Source organism: Silurus meridionalis, chromosome 10, assembly GCF_014805685.1.
Source record: "Silurus meridionalis isolate SWU-2019-XX chromosome 10, ASM1480568v1, whole genome shotgun sequence".
NCBI lineage: Eukaryota > Metazoa > Chordata > Actinopteri > Siluriformes > Siluridae > Silurus > Silurus meridionalis.
In genome coordinates this window covers 6,159,116-6,182,903 of record NC_060893.1, presented here as the reverse complement: position 1 = coordinate 6,182,903, position 23,788 = coordinate 6,159,116, and the positions used below count along the sequence as shown (strand labels likewise).

General features: G+C 38.3%; 1 protein-coding gene across 1 annotated transcript; it reads left to right on the top strand.

Annotated features, from left to right (window-relative positions):
• The first annotated feature begins 364 nt into the window (after positions 1-364).
• deaf1 (DEAF1 transcription factor) lies at positions 365-22,822 on the top strand. Its single transcript, XM_046859897.1, is given in 14 exon segments — positions 365-841; positions 844-882; positions 1,354-1,439; positions 2,207-2,336; positions 3,086-3,232; positions 4,263-4,402; positions 5,615-5,680; positions 6,386-6,424; positions 6,509-6,632; positions 6,869-6,997; positions 13,631-13,875; positions 17,559-17,624; positions 19,685-19,774; positions 22,195-22,822. Coding segments are annotated over 14 exon segments (1,635 nt in total). The 5' UTR covers positions 365-612; the 3' UTR covers positions 22,300-22,822.
• Positions 22,823-23,788: the final 966 nt, after the last annotated feature.

Here is a 23,788-nt window from a genome sequence, read left to right as displayed (position 1 = left end):
GTGTTATATGGGGTGATATGGTTTCTAGGCAAAACATCTGCCATTATCATCCCATAATACTTGAATAATTGTGCGATACACCTGATGTGTTTTCCCCACAGTTCCAAAGTTTTGGGAGTAAACTTTCGATCCTTAATGGTACAAATCATACCGAATTTGGATGCATGGACTTTCTGCTTCTCACAGCAGAAACTGCAATCGCAACCATAGTGATATTGCAATCTCCGATAATGTTTTCATTGTAAGAAAGGGAGATATTTGGTGTGGCCCTCCTTGAGCCTGCACATGCTGAGAACACAAACACGCACGCGCGCGCGCGCGTGACCCGCGTCACTTCGTATTACGTCGTGCTTTTTCGTGCATTTCCGCCGCGTCTCCTTCCTGTGCTGCTGAGCGTCCTGCATAAAGAAAGTTGGCAGCCATTTCCTTATTTTTAAGCTCCTTTTAGGAGTTTTTATGCACCGTGCTTAAAAAGAAGTGTTTTTTTTTTTAGGTTTTACAGCGTGTAGTTTGGGATTCTTGTACATGGTGATGCATTAGCGCAGTGCACAGGGAACGAGGCGGAGCCGAAGAGCCGATCTGTGTCTTTCGGCTGTGTTCGGCTGCAGTCGGATGGACGAAGGCGAAGCGGCGGTGAAACGGCTCGGGTTAGCCGGAGCGGAGGAGGAGGAGGAGGAGGAGGAGGAGGAGACAGGGGGGCTGGAGGAAGAAGAGGAGGAAGAAGAAGAGGAGGAGGAGGAAGAAGACGAGGAGGAGGGGGAGCGTTCCGAAAGCGAGCCGGACGAAGCCGAAGTCAGTACGATGCCCGGTATGGCGGAAGCGGCCAACATCGCCATAGCCGAGTCCTGCCGAACACAGACGAGGGCGAAGCGCCGTTTGCGGGTCGGTTAATACACGCGTGTCCCATACCTCAACTCTACACAGACCAAACGACCACTATGTGACTTTGTTTAGCAAGCTAGCACTCCCAAACAACCCTAGAAAAAGAAACAGTATTTTGTTAGCCAAGCATGTTTACTATCTTGTTTGCCCACCTGCCCCTAAACTACAACCAGTGAGACTCAACTCACCCCTGAACATTTCACCAACAAGTCAATGAGACCAAGATGTAAACAACTTCCTCCACAATCTAGATCTTTCCTTACATTTAAATAACACTTAATCAGATCTTACGATAATAATTATCCCCCTTAATGTACATTTATTTATAATTTCCTAACAAAAACCTATACTGGTTCATGGTGCACTTATTTACAACAGACATCTTAATAAAGATAAAAATAACTGATCACACATTACGCACTAGTGCATTCATGCCCCTAGAAATAATTCCTCTGTCTTCTCTCTTTACAGACGTGACCACCGTTACAGTCAATGATGTCCAGAGTGCAGATGACGTCTTCTCGACCACTACCGGGTCCATCCCTGAACATGTGCTAGTGCGTCTTGTGTTCCTTTTAAAGCGGTCCCAGCTAAATTTGACCACGACGGACCTTTACGGGGAAAATCGTAGCTTTGATTAGGGACGGCTTACACCATAAAAACCTCTTTCGAAATTATGAATCCCACTGTGGGATTTTTTTTTGTTTCACATATTGACCCACTATAGTAGTATGCACTGTAGGGGACGGTCTAAAAATATTGTTACAGTAATCGATTACCAACTGATAATTCGAATTCATGATTGGATCATTTTTAACTATACGTCTTTTATTTGCTATTGAAAAAAGATCGATCGGTTTCTTCAATCAAATCTGTTTAATGTTTGCAAAACCATTTAACCGTAAATGCCTCTAAAACAGGATTTATGTGTTATGTTGGTGTACGTTTTAGTACATAAATCACTCCAATAGACAAATCATTATACATTCAAATCATCAGTCTAAAATGTTTCTAAAGCAGACCCTGGCTACGAAGATCTTTGCTGAAGTCAGAACCAATTTCAGTTGCCTGTAATCAGACTCTTCTTTACTGACCTAGCATTGCAGTTATTTATATTAACTCAGCATTTGGCTGTATTTTCAATCTAAATGATGCTTTCACGTGTCAAGTCAGTCTAAAAATGCAACTCAGATCTAACAGTAGTGTCCTAGTAATGCAGCATCTCAGAAAAATCACACAAAATGAATGATAAATGAAAAATTGCTGATGGAGGCAGTGGTTTAAAAATGTTTATTGGTGTTTTATTGTGTGTGGATGCATACAGACAGGCAGAACCACTCTGCAGATTGGGGACAGTCTGAGCACACAGAAGGCCACCCTGATTGTTGTACACACGGACGGGAGTATAGTGGATGCGACAGGCCTGAAAGCCACAACAGCACCCATGACTCCAGGTGTGTGTATGTATATGCCAGTTTGATCACTTATTATAAAAAAATAATGTTTCACACTTTTCTTTACTAGAGGAGCACACAGTAATTTGGTACAATCTGGCAACACATTGATGGCAGTCAGTTTTTACTGCTGAAAAAAAAAAAAAAAAAAAAAAATATATATATATATATATATATATATATATATATATATATATATATACACACACACACACACACACACACACACACACACACACACACACACACACACACACACACACACACACACACACACAATGCGAGCATAAATATTGGAACACCGGATTTTCTAGCCATCTGTTTCTTCTTCAAACTCTTCCCACAAAGTTGAAGGCACAACATAGTATAAGGTGTATTTGAATGCAGTAGCATGAAAATGGTTGGACTGGAAGATCCTTAATGGTGCTGTAGGTCTTGGACCTCAACCCTATTGAGAATTTTTTGAATAATTTAGAACTGCCTTCTCACCTCACATAGATCAGAACCCACACCCCAAAGTCTAGTGGGACATCTTCCCAGAAAAGTGGCGGATATAGTATTAGCAAATGGTGATTCTATGTGGAATGGCATGTTCAAAAAGTACATGAAACCTATGGCCAGGTGACCACAAACATTTGCCCACATTGTGTATAACTATAGTCAAAGGTGAACCTTATTTATTGGCTTTTTATGTATTTATTTATTTAATAAAGGTAGCGTGCTTGAATACATTTGTTGCTCTGTATTAGGGCCTCCGACTCCCTCCACCCAGATGAACCAGAGCCATGAGAAAGATGTGAACAAATATAACTGGGATCCATCTGTTTATGAGAACGAGCTGCCTGTGCGCTGCAGGAACACCAGCGGTGTCCTCTACAAGAACAGACTGGGATCAGGTAAGTTCTGCCCACTAGGGGGAACCAAAGCATTGTATTCCTTACTGCCATTCGAATAAACTTTATAACCTTAAACATTCAAGTAAAGTCAAATTTTATCACTCTTTATAAAACTTGCGATATTAATTTGACTTCAGCATTTCAAGGATTGTTCTGTTAAATTCTCAAATCTGATTGGTTGGAGCAGCACGGGTATTTGTTATGTTGAGGACTACCGTGAGGAAATTGATTTATTTAGCATTTGTGGAATTGTCAATACTTTACAGCAGTCAGAGATGAAACTGTAAATGTAGCCCCCCCGCTACAATTATATACTTTTATATAAAAAAGAAAAAGGGAAAAAAAGCTGATAAGAGAATGGCTATCTCAGGGATGATACACAACATATACATGGTGCACCACATATCAATTTTCCAATTAATTAAAAAAGTGTTGGGAATTTATGGTGAATGAGGAATAAATCCACTTCAGGAAGTGATGTTATGGGAAAATAATTGACATCACACCACCCTGTGTGATAATTTCCTTCTATAATGTGGTGTAACTCATGTTTATTGTGGTTCTTTTCAGCTCAAGTGAATGTTCTGGATTAGGCTTTAGTGGCCCAGTGGTTTTTAGTGGGTAGATTCCAGGAACATGTGGAGCAGGCACTGCATCCCCCAAAATATAAAATAAATGTGTTGGACAAATGCATCGATGATATAGCTTTTTTCCAACATCTATTACACTCTCTAGTAGATATCTGTATATATATTGTCATCATATGATTAAGAGCTTTTAAATTGAATTTCGACGTCATAAATAAGACACATTCAGAAGATTGTGTTCAATGTAAAGATCTCCCTACACCCTTTTGCCCTTTCACTGCAGATGGTTACTTATGTGAGAAAGGCTGTTTACACTTCTGAGTCAACAGGTGAAATGCATAGGGACTTTCTAAAACCGTGCCTCACGCTTGTGCACAGCAGTGGACCTTGTAGCTTTCACTGTGATTCACACATGGGTTTGTAAATGCACACCCTGTTCTCAGGTGGCAAAGGACATTGCATCAAATACAACAATAACTGGTTCACGCCAACGGAGTTTGAAGGACTTGCTGGAAGAGCTAGCAGTAAAGACTGGAAGAGGAGCATTCGTTATGCTGGGAGACCTCTTCAATGCCTTATACAGGTCAGATCATACATCCTACACGATACATACATACATACATACATACATACATACATACATACATATATATTTTTTCTTTTATGTTTAGACTTTGTTACAAATATATTTGTGTGTTAAATTAGGCATAAAACATTTTTTTAAGGGCTGAAATAAGCGATCACTTGAGGTCTGGGAACAGTTTAATTGCTTTTACATTAATTTTTATGGGAAGATTATCATGCGAGTACGAGCATATGGGACCACAAGCGTTTTTTTTTTTTTTTTTTAACGAATTCATCTCGTACACTAGGGTTCCACTGTATGACTTATTTTTAGTATTTCTGTGTAATAGTTTTCATAGGCCACATTTTGTCTTGTGTTCACAAGATGGCTAAGTTGCATTTAGTGACGCCCACCAACTCACATACAAGGTCACAGAGATGTAAAAACGGCAAAATAACGACTAAACCGAAAGGAAAAATTGGCTGCCATAAATAATTGATTGCATTGTTTTCTCCTAAGTGTACGTCTGGTCTTATTCGAGTCGTTTTAAATAATTACATTCATTCACGCAGTTGAAATAACGAAGTGCTTTTTCGATTTACTACATCACCTGTGCAAAAATTGTACCAGTTCATACCAAGTATGAGGTGAAGTCTGTCGATCAAAGCTCTCTGACTAACTTCAAATCTTACCAACTCTATTTATACAAGAATTTATGCAAATGCAGGAACTCAAAGGACAAAATGATCAGAATTTTCATCAATTCTTTTTCACGTTGTTATTGCGACTGCAAAATAATTTACAATTCAGGTTGTTAAACGAGGCTTGATGCACTTGAATGAACACACAGTACCACTTAAGCGTTGCTATGTTTGGTTTCTCACTAAACTTCGCTGAGAACACAGCTAGCTGAGATATCGCTGTTCCTAAAAATATCTAACTAGTGTTGGATAGATAGTAAAGTTATTTGTATATTTATGTGTGTTAAGTGTAAGCGCAGTTATTTTATTGTCCTTGGGCCTAATACATGTCAAATAATTGTGTATAATAATGCATCTGATCCTGTGACCGAATGAGACCTCTATTATAATATAAAAGTGCTCTCCGTAGTGTAATATTCTAGGCGTAGGTTTTTTTAAACACTGTGTTAATCATTTATTATTAGCTGTGTAAATGCTTAACACATGTTTATGCTTTTGTTGATATGTTTATTTACTTACTTACTTACAGGAGTGCATCCTCAACCCCCATGCTGCCTCTTGTACATGTGTAGCCTGCTGTGATGATCTGACTGTGGTTAGTAACACCAAATTCTCTGCACTCGGACTATTTAAATAGAAAAAAAAGAAACTTCAGAGTTACCAAAAATGGGAATTCAATAGTAGTCAGCTTGGGTTATGATAAAGTCACTGGTTTCATGGTAAGAGTGTTAAATGTAGTCAGAATAAACAGCATGCAGTGTGTAGTCAAGCCAAAGTGGACCGGTTTCCTTCCAGTAAATGGAACTGTGCATTATGGCCAACTGTCAGTGTGCATTTTTGGCAAAACACGCCGGGTTAATAACGTGTGAGTGTTGGTCATACAGTGTACCACAGATTTTTTTTTTACGTGGGTATAGTCTTGTTTCATGGGGGACCTCAAGAAGGTGAGGTAGAACTTTTCAATTTTATTTAGAATTAAGTCTTAATAATTAGGCCAAGCACCTGTGCTTCAACCTTGTCTTTATAATATGCTGTAAAACAGTGGGAATGGTTTATCCAAAGTCTCAGTGTTAGTGTTGTTTTTTGTTTGTTAGACATTAGACATTGGTCCATTATTAGAACATTGGAAATATTAGTTAGATTAAGAAACATCTGCTGTTGTGTATTTACTATCCTGGCGCAGGGTGTAGTAATTTTAAAAAATGTCGAGGGCTTTCTACGAAAGGTCAAAAGAATCAATGAACACGATTTCAGTTTTGCATTCTCACTCTCTCCTTCTTTCTTTTTAACCATCATTCAGAGCAAGGACGGGTCCTTCGGAGGCGACAGCATATCTATGGTAATACAGTACTTGTTAATTTAAACTGAATTACACTGATATCATGCACCAAAATTGAAGGTGTATCTGCGTCCTCTGCTGTAGACTGGACCTGTGCGACTTTTTGTCCCTTACAAGAGACGGAAGAAAGAGAGCGAGCATTCGTCATCTCCAGAGAAGAAGGAGGCACCTCCGCCAAAGAACATCACTCTAACACCAGGGGCTGCATGTAGGTGGTTTAATATTGAACTTTTTGCCTTTAACCAGGACACACATTAAACCACTAGACTTTGTATCTGACACTGATTATTATTTAATCAAAAACAACAATGGGAAGGTTTGGAAGGTCGTTATATAGACTGATTTGATGGCCATTTTTGGTGCATATTAGCTAAGTATTGTCCTTAGGACCGATGCACTGCTTTGTAGAAAATGTTGCTGACGGTTGCTTTTGCGTCTATCCAGTCACAGTGACCCCATCAGGTCAGCTCACCACTGCTGGCACACTGACCTTTGATCGAACATCAACTGGAGACGCGACGACCATCATTTCCGACAATTCTGCCGCTTCAGATGTCTTCAGCAGCACAGCAGGTTGGTTACAGGCATTTTCAGACATACCGTCTTACACACTTTTCTTACCATTTTTTATTAAAAACTCCTGAGCGAAGTATAAAAGTGCAAGTATGCCATTTGAAGGCACACAGAAGTCCTAGGCACGAGTATCCTTCAGTTATTAGCGAATTGCTTTGACTACAGCAAGTCAAGAAGCTTTTATTGTCATTTTAACCATATATAGCTGACACAGTACACAGTGAAATGAGACAATGTTTCTCCAGGACCCTGGTGCTACATAAAAAAAAACATAAAGCTACATCACACAACATAGAGCTACATAACAGGACACAGAGCTAAGGACGAAAGTAAGTTGTCCTCGCCACAAAAAATGCATCGTATGCAACCGAGTGCAAAGACTGCAAGACAAAAAACAGTGCAAACAGACAACACAAAACAGTGTGGGACAGATCAAAACACAAACGCCACCAGTAAACCTAATGTATAATGTGTAAAAGAGAACTACATGCAAGAATGTACTTTTAAATGCACAATTATACACAACAGCAAAACAGCATGTAAACAGAGATATGGTTATTATAAAATAATAATATAACATGTGTGGTACTGAAGACTTGGGTGTATGTGAATCGAAATGAGTATGAGTGCGTGTTTAAATCCGGGTTTTGAAGTTTGGTGTTGATGGTTTCCGGCTGCCAGAGTAAATAACGTGCCTGGTCACATCCTGATAGCCCTAATTGCAGGTTACGTTGACTTACATGGCAGTAATTTCCCTGTCAGTTCATAACTGGTCTCTTTTGTAGTTCTTACTCAGCTGTTTGAATCTCAAATTTTTTTTTGTCTTTGAAATGTTTTTTCCCTCAAACAAAATTACTTGGTGCTGTTTGCACCCCAGTGTCGCCTTTTGCGCAAAAAAATCAAAATGTAACAAATGAATAGTAAGGTATGTTTTTCGACATTTTGGACGAGAAAAAGCTGACGACTTTTGGCAGCATTAGCTGATCGGATGTGGGCGTGTCCAGCGATGTGACAAATTCAAGTAAAGAGTATTCAAACTTTAGGCAAATATGGGGCAACTTGGTGCAGCAAATGCCAATAAATATGTCGGAACTCAGACCCCGTATCTGAGCAGAGAGGAGAAAAGACAGTAGAGCGAACCTGATATAAATCCATTTGTGGAGTGCTAGTTACACCACCTACTGGTCACTTCAGGGTACAGTGATTGGTGACTTACTGTGACAAAATGTAGATTGTTCAGCCAGTCTTCTATAGTCTAATCTTTTTTTTTTTTATCGTAATAAATTCCCTCAGGAACTGCAACTGAAACTAGATGAATACACACACACTTACATGTCCTACAAACCTTGTGATGACCTTCCACTGACATCATAAGTAAAATCATGTCATTAATGCTATACTGCACTTAAACGTAACCCTTAACCTTATTCGCTTTTCTATTCCATTCTTTCCTTTTTTTTTCTCATTCTCTTCAGACATACACTATATTGCCTAAAGTATTGGGTCACCTGACCTTTCTTGCTATATGTAGAGCTTGGATCTCATCTCTACTGAAAACCTTTGGGATTAATTGGAACACTGACTGCACCCCAGTCCTCCTCACCTACACCAGTACCTGCCCTTTGTAATACGCTTGTGGCTGATAAACACATCTATAAGCACACTTCAAAATCTAGTGGAACAACTTTCCAGCAAATTGAGACTAAATGTGGAAAGCAATTCTCAAAAATCACACGCCATACTTATGACCAGGTGACCCAATACTTTTGGCAATATAGTATATGTTGCCATAAAAACATAAATGGTCAGATATTCCTATCCTTGTGGGGATATTTGGTCCTCACCAAGATGCATGCACACACATATACTAGGGATGTGCATCTCGAACTGAGGCCAATGCGATTCGCATCTCACATCTTTAACTTGTGAATTTTACAATTCCTAACACACATACACACATACAGACCCACACACATGCACATACATTCGTATTCCTCCTCCATCCCTCTAAGAGCACAGTGCCTGTAGGTTCGTCTCGTTCTAAGACAGAGTGGCTCTTAAGGCAGATGCCTCATCAGTGCCAAGTGCAGGGTTCCGTTGAAAGCCGGAACACTGTGAGGGCTAATGAAACCATGAAGACCCCTTCTGCTCTCTCTGGCACCGAACTCAGACCTGGACCGGTAATTATCAAACCTCTCAGAATAAGAAAAAAAAATATTCGGAAAAAATCAAGACCGTAATGTGATGTAGGTTTTCCTTTTTTTACATAGATGGGAAAGCCATATGAAAATTCCTAATACTAAATTAATTTCCATTTTCCTAAAGAGGTCTGCAGGTCTCGGGGGGCACAGATGTATCTGGACTGCCTAAATGGTTATTTTTGACACAACAAATAATTTTTTTAAATCATATAAAAAGATTATATGAACACACAATACAATTGCATCACACAATTCCTGCTGATTTTCAGCTGTACTTTCATGCTGCAAGTCTTGTTCTATTAGATTTAGAGCCAGTGAATGGGGCTGGTTATGAAACTGGTTTCAAATGACTTTGCTTGGTGACATACTGCACATCATGCTGGAGATAACTATTAGAAGATAGTAAATTATGAAAGCATATGATCAGCAACAATACAGATAGTCTGTGCGCTTCATGTAATGAACACAGACCCAAGTGTGCCAAGAAACATCCCTCACACCGTTACACCACCTCCGCCAGGCTGGACAAAGCAGGTTTGGATCATGGATTTATGCTATTTGTACTTAATACAAAATGGTTTTCAATTCACTGGTGTGCCTTATCAAGAGTTCATTTGTGACAGTTCTTGACTTCTTAATGTGCTGACAGTCCATCTTTACTTTAAGAAATGGTCTCAAGATTCTCAAGTGCAGTTAACAAAACCATCAAATTCTATGATGAAACAGGCTCTCATTAGGAAAGGAAGACCAAGAGCTACCTCTGCTGCAAAGAATAATTTTTTTTTAGAATTACCAGCCTCAGAAATCGCCAATTTAAATAAATGCTTTTTAGAGTTCATGTGATGGGCACTGTCCCACTTTGCACTTAGTGGGACCATCAATTTTTGTCCAACAGGACAATGAACCTAAACACACCTCTAGGTTATGTAAGAGCTATTGTCCAAGAAAAAGAGTGACAGAATGCTGTATCAATTAACCTGGCCTCCACAATCACCCAATCTTAAATCCAGTAGAGATATAACCTTATTAAACACCTTTAGGAATTAGAACTTTGTCTTAACCCTAGATCTCCTCATCCTACATCAGTACCTGACTTTGCTAATGCCTTGTGGCTAAATAACCAGTGAAACTAGTAGAACATCTTCCAAGAAGGGTGGAAGATTTTGTAACAGCAAATGGGGACTAAGTGTCAAATAGGATGTTTAAAAAGTACATTCGAATCTCATGGTCATGTGTTCACAAACGTTTGTCCTTATGGTGTATATGTGTGTGCTTTTTTATTTTTACAGAAAACTGTATTATGTCTGTATTATCAATTTGTCATTGATCATAGATGAGTGCTTGCTTTGTAAACTTATCTCTTCCCACCCTCATCTACCTTTAGCTCTCAGTCGTGCAGGGTGAAAAAGGATTTCTTCTCGATCTCAAAAAGACACTATGGAGACGCTTTATTTATGCATGTTCGGCATAAAAGCTGGCTTTAACCTAGTCTGTTATTTACTAGATAGTAAAGACTTGCAGTGAATTCATAAAACAAATAGTTGTCCTAAAAACAAATCTGTGACAAACAACAGATTCTGACCTGACTCTCTATTTTGACTTTGCTGTCTCAATATTTTTCCAGGATATTACACGGCTAGAGTATTTGTTCTGTTTTGTTTCCTGTCCATCATTTTTATACCAGTGCAGCCATTTGTGCCTTGAGTTCTTAACAGTCCATTAGAGAGATAAGACAAGGGCATTTCGAACACCAAACCTCCTCTGGAGATTGTGTGCTTTATTATTTTCCTCCACTGACACACACTTGTTCTCATTCGCCCTTTGAGCACTGGGGTTCTGGGTTTTTGTTTATTTTTGTCATATATTGATAAAGCTGTGGTATTTTTGTCTGCGTTCACACAAGAGTCCTGAAAACCACCTCTGATCCCAGTAGCAGCCTATAAGATGGTCACCTTTAGTGTACAAAAGATTTTAATTAGATTCTTGTGGCAACCTGTTGCTTTGAGATTATTCTAAAAGCTTGCATTTTACATAAATACAAACCAGATGTGCTTTTTGTACATCTTATTCCAGATTTATTGCCCATTTCCTAGTATAATAAGCTCCATTCTTCTGGGAAGGCTTTCCACTAAAATTTGGAATGCCGCCACTTATAAGAGCATTTGTGAGATCAGGTGGTGAGGTCTGAGGTCCATTTGGTGCTCCAGTTCATCCCACAGGTCTTTAGGAAGGCTGAGATTAAGACTCAGATGTCTGTGTAGAAGCATCACTAAGGGTCTGTGTTTTTTTATTATTACTTTTTGTATTCATTCAGTTCCCACATTGGAAAGTATAACCCATCATTATTACCCTTATTATTATATTAAGTTATTTCTATAGTTAGTATTGAGTTCTTGTAGTCTCCCTGTGTGTCTGTATAGAGAAAAGTTTGTGGACACCTGACCATATGATTTGTATGTGCTTATTGAACATCCAATTCCACCTTTGCTCCCTATTTGCTCTAACAATAACCTCCACTCTTCTGAGAAGATGTTCCACTAGATTTAGGAGTGTAGCTGTGAAGATTCAGCCACAAAGGTGTTTGTAAAGTTAGGTACTGATGAAGGTGAGGAGGCCTGAGGTGTAGTCAGCATTCCAAGGTGTTTAGTAGGGTTAAGGCCACTCAAGATCTTCCACTCCAACCCATGTAAAAAGCATATCATCAACTGTGAGTTACCAGTTTGAAAGGCGAGGTGTCCCAATACTTTTGTTCATATAGTGTATATAAAAAAAAACCCAACTTACAGCTTCTTTTTTATCTCTGAAATTATAAATGAGCTACAGATAGGCAGTGCAGATTATTATAGCAGTGCTTTTTTTGTCTTCCCGTAGACACTTTAGCACTTCAATATAAAATCTCTGATTATCAGTCTGTCCACTCTCTATGAAAAAGTCTGTTAATGTCAAAACCATGACCATCATTGTCTTGATGTGCGATTTGACCTCCTGGAGACATGCCAGGACACTGTGTTCTTGAAAAGCTCAGTACAGTTACTGCTTCTGATGCAGTTTTATTGAGCAGAAAAAAAAACATTCACACAAATTTTACACACATTAGAAAATTTGTTTTTTTCGCATCTGGCATAGGGATCGAACAGGAAAAAAAAAATCACAAACAAAACTTAGGCATCCACAAGGAATGTGACTAACTGGTGGCAAAACCTGCAACTACATCAAGTGTATACTGATTTAGAGTTTCTATTACAAGACTGTCCTGAAGAATACCGTAATTTCCGGAAAAAATTAATTTGGGTATTAAGCGCACCCAAATATAAGCCGCACCCACTGAATTTGACAAAGATTTTTATTTTGAACATAAATACGCCGCAGGTGTCTACATTGAAACTAATGAACTTTACACAGGCTTTAACGAAAGACAGTGTCTGTTACACGGCTTGTATCTAAACAGTAGCCTACCAAGACAGTCACTGTTCACTGTCTTCCTCCTTCCTTTCACAACTATTTCTCTCGAGAGTTTTTCTTTTGGCATCGTCGTGCGTTTAAAAATCACCATCGGTGAAGCTTTTCTCCCGATGCCGTGCAGCTCAGAACACAGGTGAAATGCGTTTTTTTCATGCCCGGTTGTTTTCAGGGTGATGAATGATTCACATTTCCTGTAGACAGTCCGACTGAGCGGCAGATCAAACATCAGAGGAACCTCATCCATATTTATGATGTGGTGCGGCCTGACTCAGTGGGAGCGCATCGGTTTTAATATAATGAGTTTCATTGGTTCACCTGAACTCGTTCGGAAATTTCATTGGTCTAATGTAATGGGGCTCAGTTTTTTGGCTTGGAAGTTTGTGTAACCGGGAAAAACCATGGAAAAATCATCAACTTCGTTGTCTAAGCCACGGGGTTCAAAGCATGGAAAAAAATTGCGGCTTATAGTACGGAAAATACGGTATATTCATTGTAGAGGATTGTTCTCCCTTTTAATAATTATGTTTTTAGCAAAAAAAACCTACACAGAGTATTTTTAAGTAAATTTTTTTTGTCGTAATGTACCCGATTTCAGTGATGTATGGATGTGGAGATTTGTTTGAGCTCCATCTGGTCTGCTGGCAATTAAAGCATTGTATTTTAGTTATGTGTGACCAGTTCATTTTTTTTTTGGAAGACAAGAAGTGCAGCGATCACTGGCTTATAAATTTGCTCATAACTCCAGGACATCTGTGTCCTCATTGACCACTAATTATAATGCTCTCATGTGTGTATAGTTGTTTCTGTGGCCAAGCTCACACTAAGTAAGCTAGTAAACACAGTGTCTCTTCACCAAGGTCTTGTTTGAAAGAGTGATTTTATGTTCTTATACTGCTTATAAGGAAGCAAATTTATTCTCAGTGCCACTTTCTAGTCTTAACTGTTCTTCTTTATTCTTGCTCTTTGTCAGTGCTGACCACTCTGCCGGCTCTGACTGTCGTCCCTCAGCAGCCCTTGTTACAGGCTAAAGCTCCTGCCACAGCCGGCATGTCCAATGGCTTAGAGATGAGCGAGCAGCACACCTGGCTGTACCTCGAGGAGACGGCCAACACACTCCTCAACACCGTCCAGCAGCTCAAAGCATTAATCGCCCAGGCCAAGCAGGCCAGCCAAGCCAGTGGCAGCCTGGAGAAAAGCAACTGCAGCAGGAAGGATGTGAGTGAACTGCATTTCTGACAGTGGTGAATGAAGTACGCAAACCATGTAGAGGTACACTAGGTAAAATATGACTTAAAGTAAAAATGCTCCCTTTAAACTTTTACTTGAGTAAAAGTACAAAAGTATTGGCCTTCAAATCTACTTAAGCATCCAAAGTACTATGATTTATTATTGCTATAATTTCCCTATTACCTCTTTGTCACGAAACGCTTTGCTTAATCAACTCAGTTTATGTAAAAAGACTTTAATGTCTGTTAATAGAATGATATTAATGAGTCAAACACTGATTGGTATCTATTGTAATGATCATAAGATCAAAACCTTCTTTGCAACTACTTAAAAAAAAAAGAATCACGCGTGTTGTGGCGAGTCAGGAGTTTATTCCTTTCAAAATGCTTGATATTGAACTGATGCTGAACTGTATGTTGGTGCTAAGAAAATTCCACCAAGTGGCAATCAAAACAAGTTCAAAACAGAGCACATTTATCCAATTGTAAATAAAAAGGAACGATCGATTTCACAAAATGTAATTAAGTAAAAAGTTAAATATTTGACTTTGGAATGTAGTGACGTTAATGTAAAAGTCTCGTCAAATGGAAATACTTCAGCAAAGTACAGATACTCGAAAAAGCTACTTAAGTACAGTAACGAATTAAATTTCATTTGTTACTGTCCACCAATGATTTCTGATTGGTTTGGGTATATAAAAGCAAAACGGCCCTAGAGTCAGTCATCATAATTTGCACGCTAATCTTTGTTAGTAACCTGCCCAGATCGTGCAAAACAACAGGAAAGTAACAGCATCGAAAGTAAGTAGTTCAGCAACTTCTTTAGATTGTATCGTCTTTAAACAAGGGCTTTAATTCAATCCTGAAAATAACTCGTTCTCTCTTTACAAAGCAGCTCAAATATAGCAGCAGAATGTTACACCTCCTGCCCACACAGCACAGGCTGAGTAGCTGTCTCTTATTACTAGTCCTGTTTTACCTTGGCGAGAGTCACAAGTATTCAGGAATTTTGTCCTGTAAACCATTACACTGTAGTGTACTTATTGAACTAAATTTGTCGGAACAAACGCCTTCCCGCCTGTTATGTGGAGGAACTGTAATCGGGTGGTCTAGACAACTTGACAAACAGGCCTGAGGCAGAGTATGCTGCAATATATGGAAAATGATTAGAAAGTGATCCAGGGAGAGATTTGTTTTAAGTTCTAAATCGATTTTTAAAAGGGCAATATCCTGAAAGTAGTCAGAAGGTATTACTTATTTCCTATTATAAGATTATGATAAACCAAATGTGGTGGTGGTAGCTCAGTGATTAAGGCATTGGACAATGTATCGGAAGGTCACAGGTTCAAATCCCACCACCACCGAGCTGCCACTGTTGGGCCCTTGAGCAAGACCCTTAACTCTCCCTGCTCAGTTGTAAGTCGCTATGGATAAGGGCGTCTGCCAAAATGCCGTAAATGTAAATGCATGATTATATCCCTATTCAAGGTGATTCTTAAATCAAGCTTGAACTGTTCTAATGGTAGATAATTTTGCTCATTTAAAACCTTTAAATTTAAAGAAGCGAAACGATTTGCGCATAGAATAAGGAATGTACAAGCTTGAAAAGTGTAATGAAGTACAAAAATGGATTTAATGATTATATATTTGTATTTTCCCAAAATCTTGTGGTGATTTGCGTTTATTTAGCCACAAGAGCATTAGTAAAATCAGGTACTAAACCTGGGTGAGGAGGTCCCGGGGGTTGAAGTTCTTTACAAAAGTGTTGAAGTGACGTTGAAGTCAGGGCTTTGTGCAGGACACTCAAATTCTTTCACTCCAACCTTCTCAGACCAAGTCTTCATTTAGCTTGTCATGCTCAAGCAGGTTTCGGGCTTCTTAATTCCAGTGAAGAGAAATGTGTAATGCTACAGAGTACAAAGGCCGTGTGGTAAAGGTTTAGTAAAAGTACACATATAGTTAGGGGTATATGATATATATCGTCTACGATAGTATCATCGCATACATTACCTGGCAAAGTCTAGTAGTTTAGACGAGTGTATGTGCACATTTCTTTTACTGCATGATTCAGTCTATTAAAAAGCATTTAGAATGATCAGAAAATCAGAAAAAGATAAATATGGGGGGGGACAAAGTGAGAAAGGTGAGATTGAGATGGTTTGGACATGTGAAGAGGAGGGACATGGGGTATATCAGTAGACGAATGTTGAGTATGGAGCCGCCAGGAAGGCAATAGAGGAGGTTTATGGATGTGGCGAGGGAAGACATGCAGGTAGTTGGTTTGAAAGAGACAGATGTAGAAGACAGAGTAGTATGGAGAGGGATGATCCGCTGTGGCAACCCCTAATGGGAGCAACATCAATATCACTCGAAATGTGCCTTTATTTTCTACAAAAATCTGGTAATATATTATAAAATGTATAATATATTTATAATGTTATATTATAAAATACTGATTTCATTTGCTTGGTGACAGCAAGAATGCTTTATTATTCTAAGGGACTAATTAAATGTATGAGTTTGACTCACACTTGTAGAAAAAAAATGGCTTGATTAGGGTAAAAAATAAAAAAAAAGACCATAAAAGCTAAAAATCTTTAAACTTTTCGGAAAAGATGAATCTTTTGTCACTGCTGTGAACTGAACACCACACAGAATAGGAGTCAGCTGTCCATGGTAGGCCTTAAGGTACCAGTACAAACACACTCAGCAAAATAGCCGAATTATCATTATCGATAAAATCCCAAAATATAACTACAATCAAGAGATAATTTTTTTGTCAATCACACACCCTTAAATATGGGTGTATAAAAGTATGGGTACTCTGGTGTCCACATACTTTTGGGCTACCTGTGTATTTGAAAACCACTTTACTAGAGGTGTTCTTCTTTGCTTTACTTTATTTATGCTCTACTTGCTTTATTCAAGGCAGGGTCGCATGGTTTAAATCACTTTTGGTTTTGATTTTAAAATATGCACTCATGTACTTATGTGCTTTGGGTTACTAAACATAAGGACAGGGGTTCAAGTCCCAGCACCTCCAAGGAAGGCACTAAACCCTCTCTGTTCTGGGGGGTGCCGTGCCATGGCTGACCCTCCGCTCTGATGCCAGCTTATTTATATATTTAAGTTGGGATAAATACGAAAAGGACATTTTCCTTTTGGAACGAATAAAATACAGTTAAAGAAAGAAAGAAAAATACCACCTGCTGGAATGAGTGGGAGTGGGATTTAAGTTCTTCACAGACCTCTAAACTCCCCATAAAAGTGATATGTGTTCCAAGAAAAATAACATTTTTAGACAACCATGTGGAGGTGACTACAGACTTCATTACATCTAACCTGGTTTATTTACCATACTAATGAAAGAAGACTGATTAGCCTAGCTTGTGTGCAGGAAAAAAAGCTAGTCATTTGGATTTATGATCCTGTGACTTCACACCTAAAGAGTATTAAATGTTAAATCCTCGTTCCAAAGGAACAATTTTCTAGAATGTTGTATGAATTTGTACGGAGGTTTGTTTTATTTCGTACAAATCGGGCTGAACCTTCAAACCTGAGGAGGCCTTCTGATTAGCGCTAGCCATGCACGTGCTAGCGGTCTCAGCATCAAATCATCTTCCTGTCATTCGATCAGCACTAAGTAGGTTAATCATAATTGTTCCCCTTCAGTCTTTCCCCAGCCAACTGTCGCTTACCGATGACTCAGAGCAGAAGATTACTGAAATTATCATCAAGGCAAGTGGAAATATTACTCTCTCTCTCTCTTTCTTCATTTTTTTCTCTCTGTCTCCCGCAATTCTCTTCTCTATTTTAGTTTCTTGTCTTTTCCTTTTCTTTTTTTTCTCTTTCTTTTCTCTCACTTTCTCTCTTTCTTTCCTTATACTTCTCTCAGCTTTCTTTTTTTCCTTGCAAACGCCAGTCAGGTGTTTGTGTGTGTGTGTTTGTCTGCACGTTTGCCCCGAACCTAAGAACTAAGTTGCATTACAAATAAAATAAGATTCATACTAAGACATGAGATACAGGCGACACTTGTTTTTTTTTTTAACCCTAGCAGGAGGCGTGTTTGAGGATCGTCTAATTTTTGAAGTGGTATTTGGCCTCCCTCCAAACCCCTTCCACCTCAGGTGGCTTGGAAATCCGAAAATCAGTCTGCACGTAAGCGTTTTGTCGCTTAGGTGACGATTCAGAAGATGGATTTTCTCATCTGGGTCTTACTTGTGCCAGATTCTAAGCATGTTAGAAAAAAACGTTTTTTTTTCTGAATGTGTAGACATCATAGCTGTAGCTATGGACTTTGTAATGGAAATTGTAATAGGAGCTGTGTAATGGCACTGTGGCCGTGTAAGTTGTCTCTCTATGCTGATGCGACTACTGCAGGTGTAGCCTGGAGGTAAGCCACTTGAAAGGAGTTGATCTATGGAGCATGATGTGGGTCTATCAGCAGTAACAGCTGTGGGAGCTCAGGCAGTTCATTTAGAGTTTGTGTGTGTGTGTGTGTGTGTGTGTGTGTGTGTGTGTGTGTGTGTGTGTGTGTGTGTGTGTGTGTGTGTGTGTGGAAGGTCATTTTTGAACAGTGTGTACTGATCAAGTGTGAGTGCACTAATAATGCAGGCTTATGAAAATGCTACACATTGGAGGACGGGTTAAACACTGATTTTGCGATGTATATCTTTATTTTATACAGTAAACTGTACATCACATGCATGCTAATTGGCCTAAACTAAGTACTTTTATAGTATTTATAGTAGAGGTCGGACTGATAGTGGTTTTTACCGACACGGATTGCTAGGTTGGATCGTACTTGCCGATAACCGATTAATCAGTGTGCCAAAAGACATCGTCCAGTGTACATTGCTGACCGGCGTAAAAAGCATTTCACTGCATGTCGTACTCTGTATGTATGTGTATATGACAAATTACATTTTATTTGATTTGATTTGAGCTGTGCAACTAGGGCTATTCTGACCACGTATGTTACCACGTCTGGTATTCTGACCACGTGCGCACCCTGTCACCGAATTCACAGCTGAGTTTGACAAAAGACAACATGATCTCACTTCTGCCAGATTGGGCTCCTGCAGACTTTGCCCTGTTCCTGAAGATAAAAATCCAGCTCAAAATTCTATGTTTGTCCACCGTGAATAGCAGAAGGTGCTTCCAGAAGGGGCTGGAAGGCTGGGAGCGCTGTATTGCTGTGCAAAGGAACTATTTTGAAAATGATAGTGTTAATGTAAATAAATAAACGACTTACTTGTAAACAGAGTTAGTCTCGAAACCTTTTTGATACCATTTCGTAGTACTGAACTTTACAAAAATTAAAAAATAAATAATCCAGTAATGTAACATGAAAATTTACTAAAGGTAATACATTTGTATATATTAATTATGTAATTATATAAATAATCAATTATAAATAATAAATATAATATAGCACTCTTCGTGCAGCACGCAGTCTCGCAAGTAAAAAACAAACAAACAAAAAAAACCTGGGGTCAGTGATTCACCTCTAGAGGTCGCTCTTGTAATGACAGCAAACCAAAAAGCAAACCAAAAAGCTGGAAAAACTATTGGTTTGGATTTTTGCAGACTTTTTTCCAGCAATTAACTATCGGTGCTGATTAATCAGTTTAGCCACCTCTAAATTTTAACCCTTCTTTGGTTACTCGTGTCATGAGAAGCCATGTTGATTTTGATGTTGCTTGATTAACTCCAGGCAGCTACAGTAATTCATTAAACACTTAAAAGTAAATGAATCAACATATTTCTTCTTTTTTTTTTTTTCTTGTTTTATGCAGCATACCTGTGTGAACTGTGGCCGTGAGGCATTCAGCGAATGCGCAGGTTGCCACAAAGTCTACTACTGTTCTAACTTTTGCCAAAAAAAGGTAAGCTGCCTCTTGATTCCTGTTGTATAAAGCAAAGCACACTAGTTTAGCTTAGTTTGCGCCTTCTACAGCCAGGTGCATACTGTGAGATTTTGGCCACGATTTGTTCGTCTGAGACAAATTTTTAAAATCCTAAAAGATTCCAATAATACCAGGCTTAAATCTGTAGTCTTTGATCGCTGGTTTAACATATTCACCGACAGCCGATTAATGGCCATTACGAACTTTTTTCCTTTAATGGACATCTGGCAGTGTCCTACAATTTCAGACTTTTTCCTGACATGTACATTACAGCAACAAAAGAAACCTACTGAGTTATAAAGGGAAAAGGGGTGTTTGTATGATATTTTTATTATGGTATGTCCCGAACAAAATAAGCGCTACAGATTGTTTTGTTTGCTGCTAGCTACCTTCAGCAACAGAACGAAATTGTGTGCTTCAGTTTTTTAACTGTGAAGAGACATTATGACAACTTATATTTTAAAGTGTGACATTGGGAATATGTACGGCAGTACAGTCTGGCAGTGGTGGACAGTAATAAAGCAAATGTAATTGGTTATTGTACTTTTTTACATATCTGTAGTTTACTGAAGTATTTTTATTTGGGGAGACTTTTCACTTTAACTTCACCACATCGCGGTGATCGCGGCAGATTGCTTTAAATATTTACAGTAGCTTTTTTTACGGTTTCCTTATTTGGATGCGGAATACAGTCTACTGCCACCCGCTGGTATGGGGATGTTATGTCTCTCGAGCAAACGCAGAATGTACATGCACGGTTTGTTGTGTCAGTTTATTTATTTGGTGTTTACAGCTCATTAATATCATTCTATTAATAGATTGGTGTGCTGAGAGTAACATTAGAGTCTTTTTACATAAACTGGGTTAATTAAGCAAAGAAGAAAATAGGAACATTAGAGCCATAATAAATCATAAAAGTTTTACTGGAGTAATTTAACTAGTTTATCTCTACTTTAACTCAAGTACATGGTTATTGTACTTCATCCACCACTGCCGTCTGACAAGCAACATTCGCAAGGTACAATTAAAAATCGCACAGTGTGCACCCAGCATAAATTGACTGAACCTTTTTTGTTTTTACATGAATTAATGATGTAACTCATCTTTGTAGCTTTAGATCTTAATAGGCTCGAATGGTGTCATGACCAGAGGTGGTACACACATCTTCACTTAAGTAGAAGTAAGGACTTTTTACTCAAGTTAAAGTAAAGAAGTTGGGGCTCTAAAATGTAGCCAATACTACTACCTGTTTTAGAGTCACGCTGGTAACTGGACCTCACATCATATTAATATTAGCATAGTATAATATTAATCGCAACCTAATTGCTAATTTTTTTCTGTTTTAAAGGTACCTTAAATTAATAGGTTTTAGGTTTTTAATACTCTAATTAACATTGGCATGGACAGATATGGATGCTTTATGCAAATGTATGTTCATTTTTAATATTTTTAGAATTGTGGTGTTTTAAATCATGTTAATAATTGGGACACAAAACAGAACTTTTGCTATATTTCCATGCGGACGGTTAATAAGGTGATACCGGGGAAACTGTACCTGTTCTAACTTTCCTACAGTTTTCTTTATTTTACAAAAGCACAGCATATTGTTGTTAATATGAGTGTATATAAATAAAAGTAGACACTTTACAGATTTGAATGATGTATTGTTCTTATCTGTACGATCAAAAAAGACAAATTTAATTTCGTTATGATGTCACGAACGTCTTTCGACCCCAGAGGGTTCATTGTGTGCATCATGGTGGATTTCGTTGCTGATTTGAGATTTGGCGCATCAGTAAAACAAATGTTTACTGATTAAAATTCTTCGGTGGATTTTTTTTTTATCAAACAGAAATGTGTGTTAATGAAATTAGTGCCGTTAAAATTAATTAAATTATAAACGCGTTCATTTTGACAGCCCTAATTAATGATGATGATCAGGTGATCAGGAATGTCTCTGTTCTCAGTCATGTTTGCATCACTGACTCCCTCTGTATACTCCACGTTAACACCAGACTTCTTGTTGCCTTCTCCTTTGTTTGTTGTTAGCTTCGTAAACTAACCTACGTCTGTGGTGTGTAAGAGCCAGTAAATAGTACACCAGTGGTAGATTGACAAATAGATTAAAACTAAAGTAACAAGTCTGTTTTGAAAAGGAAAGAAGTAAGATATTTGTGTAAAAATGTAATGAGTAAAAGTAAAAATTTGTCTGAAAATTAAACAGTGAAGTAAATTACTGATACCAGAAAAATCTACTTCAGTACAGTAAGAAGAAAGTATTTGTACTTTGTTACTTCCCACCTCTGTTCATGACTTTTCCTCAGAAAAATGCTTTTGTTCAAAAACCTATTAAAAGTATGTATATATTTGGCATCAGCAATATTTTTTCCATTTTTTAGGACTGGAAGGATCACCAGCACACTTGTTCTCAGCCCAGTGCAGCTATAGGAGTTCATGACGAGGCTCACATAGCCAGCATGGAGGTAGTGAAAGTCAAGGTGTAGCCCCAATACGGACACATGCAGTGCCCTTTGAACAATCCCACCCTTACCTTGTATATTATGAATGAGGGTGAGATACACTATATGGCCAAAAGTATCTGGACATCTGCCCATCACGGATGTGTTTGGTTCTTTTACGAAGTGTTGTCACAGAGATGGAAGCTCACAATCGTATCGGTTACGGAAAATGTTTTGTTATAAATGTCTTTAACTAAGAAGCCCTTCCGAGATCACGGCTTTATACGTTGCATTTTTTTGGTAGTGTTTAAATTAAACAGATAAAAAAAAGTGTAATTTGACGAGGAACGCCGATCATCAACTCGTCAGATAGAGCTTATAGTATGAGGTTCGGACTTGTATTGAAACGTTTTTTTTTTTAAGTTTAATTAATGTGTTCATATTGATGAAGAGACACGAGCCTGCAGGTTTACTTCATTAAGCACACGAAAGATAGTTGAGTTACCAAATTTCAAACTACCTTAGGAAACAAAAGAGTTCAAAATAAAAAAATGGAAAGGAAAAATGACATTTGTGTGTGTGTGTGTGTGTGTGTGTGTGTGTATGTGTTTTATAATGGCTCTCATGCATCTTGATTTTTCCAGTCGAGCCAAAATAACCCGGCTACAGCGGCGATTATTTTATCCTTATTTGTCTGCTTGTAAAAAAAAAATAATAATCTACTCACGTTTCCCTAATTAGAGAACTCAATATAAATGATCTACACAACACACAAATGCAAAACTCGATTTTGGGACGCTCTGCTTGCTCCATTGCATATTTTTATTAAGGTATAATAGTAAGTAAATGAAGTGGAACCCGTTTTTCACCCGGCTGCACAATTCACCATGTGACCGAACTTCTATCCATCATCTCTGTCTGTTTTAATGTGTTCTGGGCAACTGGCTAAAACATGCAGATCTAACTTGCTAGATTTGTGCTACTGGAAGACACACCGGTTATAGTTGTGTGTTATACATATTGTGAATGAATGTATAATGCAGTAAACTATTTAATTGTCAGTGAGCATGAAGGACAAAACTTACCAGCACTAGTGTTCTGTTATTATCCACAACCAAACCAGCACATAGTTCTACAGCTCTCTAATACCGGATTTTGGACCCTTCACACCTCATGACACATACAAATGACCATCATTTCCTACATCAGACAAACCTAAACAACAAATAGGCCCACACAGGTTACTTATTGCACACATATTAGGGTTTATGGCTGAACAAAATATGTGGTTTTTGATAGCAGGATTTTTTAAGATTTATGGATTTCATTTCGAAGGCTGGGAAAAAAAATAAAAACAGGGCTAGTTTTTGAACATAGACAATGTTTTAGATTAAAGCTGAAGACCGGTCAGGCCTTGCATAAACAGGCTTGCTCACAAAATGTCACACTAGGTGAAACCTAGATTGTTTTTATTTTTTAGAAAGCATCAATTTTGCTTTGCAAGCTCGCTAGATTGATCAATTTCAGAATTTGG